The sequence below is a fragment of the Limanda limanda genome, chromosome 2, assembly GCF_963576545.1.
Source record: "Limanda limanda chromosome 2, fLimLim1.1, whole genome shotgun sequence".
NCBI lineage: Eukaryota > Metazoa > Chordata > Actinopteri > Pleuronectiformes > Pleuronectidae > Limanda > Limanda limanda.
Genome location: NC_083637.1, coordinates 3,044,634 through 3,055,382, shown reverse-complemented (window position 1 = coordinate 3,055,382; position 10,749 = coordinate 3,044,634). Strand labels below are relative to the sequence as shown.

At 42.2% G+C, this 10,749-nt stretch overlaps 1 protein-coding gene across 1 annotated transcript; it reads left to right on the top strand.

Annotated features, from left to right (window-relative positions):
* Positions 1-763: 763 nt before the first annotated feature.
* On the top strand, positions 764-7,040 carry LOC133021313 (B-cell receptor CD22-like). The gene is made up of 7 exons (XM_061088097.1): positions 764-901; positions 1,217-1,474; positions 1,790-2,059; positions 3,417-3,498; positions 3,614-3,674; positions 4,839-5,011; positions 6,033-7,040. The coding sequence occupies exons 2-7, from the start codon at positions 1,264-1,266 to the stop codon at positions 6,103-6,105; spliced, it is 870 nt and encodes a 289-aa protein (XP_060944080.1). The 5' UTR covers positions 764-901; positions 1,217-1,263; the 3' UTR covers positions 6,106-7,040.
* The last annotated feature ends 3,709 nt before the right edge of the window (positions 7,041-10,749 follow it).

The following is a 10,749-nucleotide window of genomic DNA, read 5'->3' as shown; positions in this document are numbered from 1 at the left end:
GCAGATTTGGGTCGTTTGACTTCTACCCCATAAATATTCACAGTCAGACCATCAGCAGCACAAAGAGGAATCCACCCAGCGTCAGTAAAAATCCATAAAGCTTTCACCAACCTCAGTAAACTTGAAAGACATTTCCTTCACTGTGCACATTCACGTGACGAGCAAACATCTCTCAGCAGACAGACAGTGGTGAAAACAAAACCCTGCTCCTGTTCACACGTCATACATACACCTCCCAGCAGGGGGAGCAGTGGCTCATTAACATTTTAAGAGACACGCCCACAAACAGGCCACTCTGAACAGGACTTTTCACATGTTTTATTAGGTAGAAACTTTGTCTAATTGTGGAAAAGGGTCATAATCATAATGTCACGTTTAATTTCATGTTACAAACAGTACTGTGGTTCGGAAATCTGTGGCCATTCAGGGGAGTCTGGAAACAGTAGTGCAACAGGAAAAAAAACCTCTCACTTAACAACAAGAAGAATTTACCTGTGTCTGTTTAACAACCTTGCTGTTGTAACTCAGTGACTTAACTCAACTGAGCATCTTTGACTTTAACACATCATATCATATACGTCCCCAAATGTTAAACACAATGTCTGTCATCTGTTATCATCATTCTTTTTCACACATTCAGATGCTCCAAAGCTTCCCTCTGTGTCAGTGAGTCCCTCTGGTGAGATCATGGAGGGCAGCTCGGTGAATCTGACCTGCAGCAGTGATGCTAACCCAGCAGCTCACTACACCTGGTACAAGGAGAACCAAACTCTGCTTCAAGGACCAGAGGGCGTTTATCATCTCTCCTCCATCAGCTCTGGGGACAGCGGGGTCTACTCCTGCAAGTCTGAGAATCAGTACGGACGGATCAACTCCACGTCTCTACACTTAGACGTCCAGTGTGAGTAGAAAACATCCACATGTCCATGAAACCCAGCACTGTCTCGCAACCTTACAGAAGGTTCCTGGGTCCGCCCCCTTATCTGGATTCACACCAAACTTTACTGAGTTCTTCCCTGACCCGTTCCTCATCCTACCTCCAAGTTTCCTGCTAATCGACTCAGTAGTTTTTGTGTAATCTTGCTTAAAATCAACAACCAACAAACAAACCGACTGGGGTGAAAACATCTGTTGTTTCATAGCTACACTATATGACGTCATTTTCTAAATTTATAGCGACGACATTCCCACCATTTGATCATAGATTATTTTTCAGATGCTCCAAAGCCTCCCTCTGTGTCAGTGAGTTCCTCTGGTGAGATCATGGAGGGCAGCTCAGTGACTCTGACCTGCAGCAGTGATGCTAACCCAGCAGCTAACTACACCTGGTACAAGGAGAACCGAACTCTGCTTCAAGGACCAGAGGGCGTTTATCGTCTCTCCTCCATCAGCTCTGGGGACAGCGGGGTCTACTCCTGCAAGTCTGAGAATCAGTACGGATTCAACTCCACGTCTCTACACTTAGACGTCCAGTGTGAGTAGGAAACATCCACATGTCCATGAAACCCAGCACTGTCTCACAATCTTACAGAAGGTTCCTGGTTCCGCCCCCTTATCTGGATTCACACCAAACTGTACTGAGTTCTTCCCTGACCCGTTCCTCATCCTACCTCCAAGTTTCCTGCTAATTGACTCAGTAGTTTTTGTGTAATGTTGCTTAAAATCAACAACCAACAAACAAACCGACTGGGGTGAAAACATCTGTTGTTTCATAGCTACACTATATGACGTCATTTTCTAAATTTATAGCGACGACATTCCAACCATTTGATCATAGATTATTTTTCAGATGCTCCAAAGCCTCCCTCTGTGTCAGTGAGTTCCTCTGGTGAGATCATGGAGGGCAGCTCGGTGACTCTGACCTGCAGCAGTGATGCTAACCCAGCAGCTAACTACACCTGGTACAAGAGAAGTGGAGATAAACAAGTTCAACGAAAAGCATCAGGACAAAACTTCACCATCACTGATATCACAGCTGAACATGGTGGAAGTTATCAGTGTGAGGCCCAGAACACACACGGACGTAGTAACAACACCTTACATCTGACTGTTGTAGCAGGTGAGTCATGTGAAGTCCTAACACCTTTAAAGGTTCTGGAGCTGGGGATTGACTTTAGCCATTCTTTGTCCTTTACATTTTAAATGTGCAGATATGGGTCGTTCGACTTCTGCCCCATAAATATTCAGTCAGACCATCAGCAGCACAAAGAGGAATCCACCCAGCTTCAGTAAAAACATCCATAAAGCTTTCCCCATCCTCAGTAAACTTGAAAGATATTTCCTTCACTGTGCACATTCACATAAAGAGCAAACAGATCTCAGCAGACAGACAGTGGTGAAAACAAAACCCTGCTCCTGTGCACACGTCACACATACACCTCCCAGCAGGGGGAGCAGTGGCTCATTAACAGTTTAAGAAACATGTCCACAAACAGGCCACTCTGTGAACTCAGAACTCTTCAAAATGCTTTATAAGAAAATAAACTGTCTTTATATTAGGGATGGGCATTCGATTAAATTGTCTTAATCGATCGTCGGGAGAGTTAATGACGAATTTTCGATTAATCATTAATATTTTATGTTAAAATTCACTATTTATAGACTGTTAAAATGCAGTGAAAATAGAAAAAACACAGCGTGTTTCCTCATTGAGGTCTTTATTACAAGATGAACAACTCTTGTGGCAGTTAAACGGGATCGTTCAATGGTTACACTTGAAAATCTGCGCTGCTGTACGCTTCAGCCCCGCTGAGAGAGCAGCTAGCCGCTGAGAGCTAGCTGGACTCCGCGGCCCCTGACCTCCTACTCCGGCCGTTGTCGCGTCCTCACTCCCGGAGCCCCTCCACCAGTCCCGGCCCTGTCCGGGTCCGAAGAGGCTAGCGTCCGGAGCTAGCCTGCGCTAGCTCCGGACGCTTCGGCTTCATGTCCGCACACGGACCCTCAGTCTACGGGGAAGGGAACCCGGAAAGACCCGGGTCTGGGTGAGGTTCCGGGATTGATGACATGACAACAACCGGACTGAGACGTCGAGAACCGTCAAATCCATCTAGCTCCCAGCAGCCAGCCACCGGTCCCCCAGCGGGGCTTGTACAGCTGCTAACGTCATCACTGTGCTGCGTTCAGGCAACTCAGATATCCCGACCTCCTACTCATGCGCTCATGGAGACGTATAGCTTCGCAGTGTTGGCAGTGAACGCAACAGAATTGCGTCGAAGACAAAATAATGTCCTCGACGAAATTCTTTATGATCAATTAATCGATCGTCGATTAATTATGCCCATCCCTACTTTATATTCAGTCAGGACATCGAGACAGTTAGCAAACATGACAAAAAGTTTTTTTTGTAAATGTTTCTTCCTGCACCTTTAAGTATTGGGATTTTGTGAAATGATAAAGTAAAAGTTATTTCATCATAGTGTTACCTGCATCGGCACTCATTGGATCAGCTGCTGCAGTTTTCCTCACTGTGACTCTCCTCTCCGTGTTCCTACTGATCAGGTGAGCAAATCTGTTCCACTCAAACTTTGTACGATGAATTCCTGAAAATCTGTCCTGTTAAATTAAATCAACTCATTATTATGTATATTGTTTGTTTTTTGGTTCAATTGATCAGAAAAAAGAGAAACGCTCATCAATCTGCTGATCCTGGGGACAGACTTGACCACAGTGAGCAGGTGAGACACACAGTTCAGCGTCCAATCCTTTCAAATGCCACTATTTCTCACGTCAAACCCTTTTCTCTCTCATGTGAAGATCATAAACTAGTTATTAAAATCCGGTAAAAATTGCCATTGTAAAAATAATCATCTGGTATTTGAATTTCCTTCTGGTAATCTATCCATTGAAGCAAATTGCTGAGTGTTATAATTTTCTGTGCTGTGCGAAACATCCAGCTCCCAGATGTAGTTTTATCTGGACACAACCGATGTGTAAGCACACACACAAGAGGCTCACAGACACACTAGGTGAGAAGTTGGTAGTGTTAGTGTTTGGAATTCAAACTGAAGACCTTCCCTCCTTTTGGTTTTTAGTAGAACCACATGTTTCCTGTCCTTGAAACACGTCTGTTGTAGAAGGAGGCGCTTTAAATAAACCAATAGCTGCTATAGTTGGACACTTATGTTGTCCATTCTGACACATGTTGCGGGTGGAAATCAAAGGCAGGAGTCGTCTTCTCAAGTTAAAATTAAGCAGGTTTATTCAGAGGTCACATGTCAGGAAACTGCGGTGTCTAGCAAATTATCATGCATGATCCACTGATCCTACACAGTCAGCTGCACATGAAAAATGGCGCTGAGACAGAGTGCGCACAAAGCTTATATATTGATATACTTGGCGTGACAGAGGTTCTTGTACGCGCGGCAGTGCCTCGTTGGCTGTTTCACAAGGCAGTCCTGCCCTCCTGGCGTTGGGTCCTTCTCCTGGCGTTGCGTATTGATGATGCTGTAGGTGCGCGCCATTGCTATGGTTACCAGAGGTCATAGTGTTCTGGCCTCAAAGCATTCTAAGACTGATGATCTCACAGGAGAGAGGACGTTTTAGAAATTAATATAATTAAGTGATTTATGGAAAACTGTGAGAAAGGCATGAAAACCTCTAGTCTAATCTGTCCGCTGTGTGTGTGTGAGGGAGGGAGGTCTGTTCGTTATCTGCCTCACCTCCCTCAGATGTTGGGCCTCTGCCTTGTGTGTGTGTGTGTGTGTGTGTGTGTGTGTAGTTAATGGTCAAAGGACATGGTATGTGTATCTGACCACACGTTAAAGTGTGTGTATGTGTGTGAACAGTGGTGTTTTATCAATACACATGTATAAGATTCAAAATCCAATTTGTGTTTGCAGCGTCTACCCAATCAGTCTGAGGAAAACTGTGACCTTAACTATGCCAGTGTCCACTTCATGAAGAGAGAGACGGATCCCGTCTACTCCAACGTTGGATCAGCTGAACCTAGCGAACACAAGGAGGCGGAGGAGGTCACGTACGCTTCTGTCAACTTTAACAGATCTGCCCCGAGGTGAGCAGCTCTTCATTCAGGACCATTATCCTCACTAACACCACAAAACACAAGAAACAGAGATATATCCTATAGAGGTCATTTGTTTTTACACTTTCATTTTCTTGTTTAAAAATGTGTATTTGTTAAAGGAGACATATTCTGCTCATATTCAGTTTTATCATTTTAATTAGTGTTTTGACTTTAAAATGTTTAATGTTCAGAAAACATCACTTTCCTCAGACTGTCTATTGCTGCAGCTCTTCTTTTCAGCCTCTGTCTCAAAAACTTGGTTTCAGCTCCTGTCTCTTTAAGGCCCCCCCTCCTGATAATGCCCAGTCTGCTCTGATTGGTCCTCCGGCAAACTCTGTTGTGATTGGTTAACCACTACCTGTGCGTGTAGGAAATCCTCCACTCTCACTTTACGAGGGACACATTCAGATCTCAAAACATTTCTTATAGTTTAACTAGCGTTTCCGTGGTGAACGACATGTTTGTTTGAACCCGTGTGCAGCGGGCTCTCGTCTGGTGGGTGTGTCAGAGGTGTTCCCCAATCAGCAGGGACTGTTTTAAAAAGGCAGTGACACAATGGATTCTGAAGATCTCTCCAGATGCTGGTGTTAGAAGCTGCTGTTCAGCCTGTATTGAAGCATTCAACACGTATTTTAACCCACATCATCTTCCTCCGAGATGTTTTCCACAAGAACGCCAAGAGTGACCTCCTCCGCTAACATTGATGCAAAACTTCCTAACACAAGGTGTTCAATGTACCACTGTTTACGTTTAAATTCTGCTTATGCTACGTTTGCTACAGCCCTGGTTTCTGCCGGTGATGCAGAGGTACGGGCGGGACGACTGGTGAGGTGTTTCAGGAGCTTCATGTTTTCTGTGGGCCAGAGGAGCTCGTTTTACCAGGAGTTACCAGGAGAGGAGCTCAGACTTTGGGCTTTTTAACTTTGCAGAACTTTGAAACTCAATATGTCTCCTTTAATGCTACGTCTCCATGACCTCCTGATCATTTATTAGTTTTATCTCCTTTCAGAACCAGAGGTCAGGACACTGGAGAGGATCCAGCTGCATTGTACAGCACAGTCAAAAAACCTCCTGCTGTTTAGACCAACGTCTGGAAATCACCTGAGTCCCAACGGAAATATCTCAACAGCTGCGGGATGGTTTTGAATAGAAGTTCATACAACTGTTCATGGTCCCCACAGGATGAATCCTTCTTTGGTGAAAGACTCCAGCATCATTGTTGAAGTGAATGTTCAGTTTTAAGTGACTTGTCTTGACAGCTCATGGATAAATTGCCCGAGGATGAATCCAAACAACTTCGCTGACTCGACTTTTATCTGAAATATATCAGCAACTTGACGAAATTGTTAAAAACGCCACATTGAGCCCAAATGAAATCTTTCGAATATTTTATAACTTGCAGCTTCAAACATATAAATATCTGCGGTGTGTGTCAGACGGTCGACAAACTGTTGACTTGTAAATAACTTTTTTCTATTCATAAAATTATCAAAACAAGAATTATTATTTAGTTGTAGTGTGGAGCTACTGCCACTAGATGCTAGTATAGTTTATTGATAGAAAACCATGGAGTGGATTCTGTCCCTTTCACTTCTTTCTATTTCTACACTATTGTTTCCATCATCATCCGATCAGGAGTTGAACTCGTTTCCTCTGAGGACTGGAGGGAGCACGTCTCATGTGGATGTGAGCTGCTACTGATGTGATGAACGCCTTGAATGTGACCGTTAACACAAAGTGAACTGCTGACACCAGATGAGCTGTGTTGCCTCTGGTGTCTGTTCAAAGTTTGCATCAGGCCCATTGATTTCACTATAGTGTTTTGTGGTGTTTCTCACATCAGGTGTTAAACACATGAAGAAGAAGGAGTTAGGTGTGTTTTAATCCACCATGTTCACACGGCGGCCATTTTCCTCTGACGTCTCTCTCAGGGTGTGAAGCTTGAATGTTGTTACGAACAGAATAATATTGTACTGCTGTGATCCAGGTTTATAAGTTATACAAAAAATATACTATATTACCGCTTATTCTTTATTAGGATTATTGATTCAATATTAGCATATTAATTTTTGTAATTTTAGTAACATAATAAGTTTGTTTGCTGCACCTTTAAGAGACTGATGTTCATTATACTTTTTTTATTTGCATTGCAACATTATTCGTATTTAAAGTCTTGTTTATTTCATTTTCTGTTCACTCTCAACTTCCTCTTATCTAACTTAGTTATGTACAGTTTAGCAACAAAACAGATTTTCTTTCAGGGATCATTAAAAGTGTGTTTTATTTTGTGTATATATTTTATTTTTTACAATAAATGTGAACCTCATCTGTTATACTTTGCTTTTGTTTTTAAACTCTTAGTATATATTTAATATCACTTACAGTATTAATGACAGTTCATTTTCCAGTTTAATTTTAAATCTTAAATTTGTCTTTTTCATGTCTTTATGCATCTTAATGAGATTAAAAACACACCAGTTTTACTCAAGTCATCTTAAATTTGTCTTTCTTGTGTCATTGAGATGTTGTGATGTGGATGATTCAGGTTTGATATGAACAGCCACTGAAGTTGTTTTTCACACTTATACAAACCAAAGTTTAATCTACTACCATCAGGTTGGAGCAAGCAGTTCAGTGGAAAGAGGAAGGAAGGTGGGTGTGTTTAACAGTTTTACAGATCATTCTCTTACAGAATCTGTCTTTATTCTCAGACTCTTCTGTGGTGTAGGTAAACGTGTCTGTGATGTGACTGAGTTTCATCTTGTGCACATTATTTATCTGTGGACGTTTTTATTGTTTGAAGTCGCAGACGAGAGCAGCAGATACTATGAGTGTAACTGCAGCAGCGAGTGGATTTGTTGTCCTTCTTCTCACTGTGACAGGTACTGTACGTCTACATTCATGTTTCACTCTATTTAACACTCAGACTCCTGATTCACCTGAAGTGAGTTTGAGAAAGAAAGTAAAAAATATGAAAGAACCATTCATTCATTTTCAAATCCCCACCTGTTAAGTGATGCAGAAAGGAAACATATGAATGAATCATCAGTGTTATTTTGTATCTTTGTTTAGAATGTTCTATCGTCTAGATCCCAAAATATTAAAGAGTCTGAAACGTATTATTATTATTATTTTAATAATATTATTATTGTCATTATTACTGAGTTCCTTTCCTCACGATGCAGGAATTGTCATCAGTGTGTGGAGTCATTAGTTGAAATGCTATGGAATTCTGTTCATGGAAATGTGTTTCTTTTCTTTACTTAAAAAGTAAACTAAGTGTTATCTTGTGTCGTTATGAATCTGATTCTCTGTGTTACAGTGGTACAGTGTGAGAATGGCTGGGATGTGAGTTACACTTCTACTGAGATCTGTGCCGTCAGAGGATCAACAGTGGACATTACCTGTACCTACACATACCCATCCACAGATAATAACCTTGATACTACAGTTCAGGAAGCTTTCTGGTTCATTCAAGAGAGTAATGGGATTCACGTTGATCTAAGGACTGATCCGGAGTATTCAGGTCGTGTGGAGAATCTCTGTGGAAACAACAAGTGCACTCTGAGAATCTCTAACCTGAGAGAGAGCGACTCAGCTGTGTACAAGTTCAGGTTCACAACAAACCAACCTACTTGTAGTTTAACTGGTTCAGCTGGAGTCACTCTGTCTGTCACAGGTAACATTTACATCTGAACTTCCATTAATTTATTTCTTACATCTTGTTTGGTTCACTTGAGTGTGTCTGTGCACTTTTATATGCATTTGTGTGTTGTCAGTTTGAACTAAAATGAATTCCTTATTCTCACACACAGATTTGCATGTGCAGGTGAGAGGATCAGTGAAGTCTGACTCTTCTAACCAGGCAGAGCTCAGGTGTCAGAGCAGTTGTCGTCTTCCTGATCATCTGAACTACGTCTGGTACACGAATCAAAAGAAGATTGAGGGAGCATCTTATTCAGGTTTATTTTAATCGACCGACAGAGTTTCCTGTGGTGTTAAAGGACTCGAGGATTTCCGCTCTCCGTCAATGTGTGAGTTTAATCTACAGTATTTCACTAACACAGCATCTGCTGGAGTATTGGAGATAATGTATTTGTGGAGGTAGCTGTTAGAGCCCCTTCACCTGTACCTGAGAATCAATCAGTGCAGGTGAGAGCTGTTAGCTTATTGATCCTCAGGTTTAAAAGGCAGCAGCAGAGCTGCCTCATCAAGACATTCAGAACTGAGACATGGACACGGAGACACATGGGGGAGAGACTGAGCTGAGAAGCTGAGTCTATGTGTGATCGATGTTAGCTCACATTTCTGGTGGATAATACAGATATTCTAAAGCAACAAAACCTTCTCTCACTGTGTGTGGGGGAGCCCCATGGCTTGATCATCTGCCACCGTATTGTACCATGACTTCATGTGTCTTTAAATACTTTTTTCTACATGGGCACATTGAACTCTTGGCATACTACTGTCAGTGCTGACAAACTAGTGTAGTACTTGTACTAGTATTCAGCTTGTGTAAATAAAGATGGAAGACATGAATGATCCCCAAAAGTGAAGCCAGAGCATCTTGATCGCCCCCAGGTTATAAACCCTACGTTCTGCATGTAAGTGGATGGAACATGGATCAATCTAAAAAGTCTAATACAAATGTCTCAAAGACCGATATCTCAGATGCCTGAGTTGTCAAGAGAGTTTCCTCTACATGTATCTCTTCTATATCTGATGGTGTCAGGTGCAGTTAGATGTAGATATTTCAGCCCAGAAACCGCAGCTAGTGACGTACACCGGTCCCCTGTGGACAGGAACAATTGAATCTGGACTTTCCCCGGAGTTTGTGTTTGACTCTTGAACATCGCTGCCGGACAATCTCCGTTCAGACGCGTTCACAACAACACAGAAACCTCTGGAGCATTGAGGGGCGGCGCAGCAGGCAGAGACAGGATGTAACGTATAAATTACGCTGCTGAGATCAAGTGTATTTGTTTACAGCAAATTAATTCACTGCTGGTTGATGATCAGTTGCATAGTGAAGAACCAGGGAAAGTGGCAACTTACAAATGATTCAGGGCTAAAGAGAAAAGGTTCTAGGCTACAGGTTTGAATGCCCAGGCCAGGTGATGCCCATGCTTTCTGCCATTTGTGATGGAAATTTGACCTGGTGAGACTTCTGAAATAAAGAGATTCGAGAGTAATAGTCTTTTCAGAGGATTTTGTTACTTGCAATGAAAAAATGTGTGTGTGTGAACTATGTGTTGACTATGGGTTGTGAGAACGACTGTATGGGTTGTGAGATCTATGTGTGTGAATAGTAGAATCACAGGAGATAAGAAACAGACACATGCTGAAGGAGCTTTTGTTGGTGGGAGACACATTTGTGGCTCTAGTGTTATCTTAACAGTTTCACAAGCAGAAATAGTATGCATAAGCAGAGATAATATATAGTGTGGTATATTGATAAAATTTCCCATTAAACATTTAAGGTCGTTCTTCTTTCAAGTGTCATGTTTCAAACCTGCGGACTGGTGATTCACCAGAGAAAATACATGGAGTAAGTTATATAAATGTATAAGTTTATCTTCTGATTCTCTGATGTGCTCTGTGTTACAGTGGTAGGGAGTCAGAAGGACTGGGGTGTGAGTTACACTTCTACTGAGATCTGTGCCTTCAGAGGATCAACAGTGGACATTAACTGTACCTACACATACCCATCCAGGTTGAATCACCTT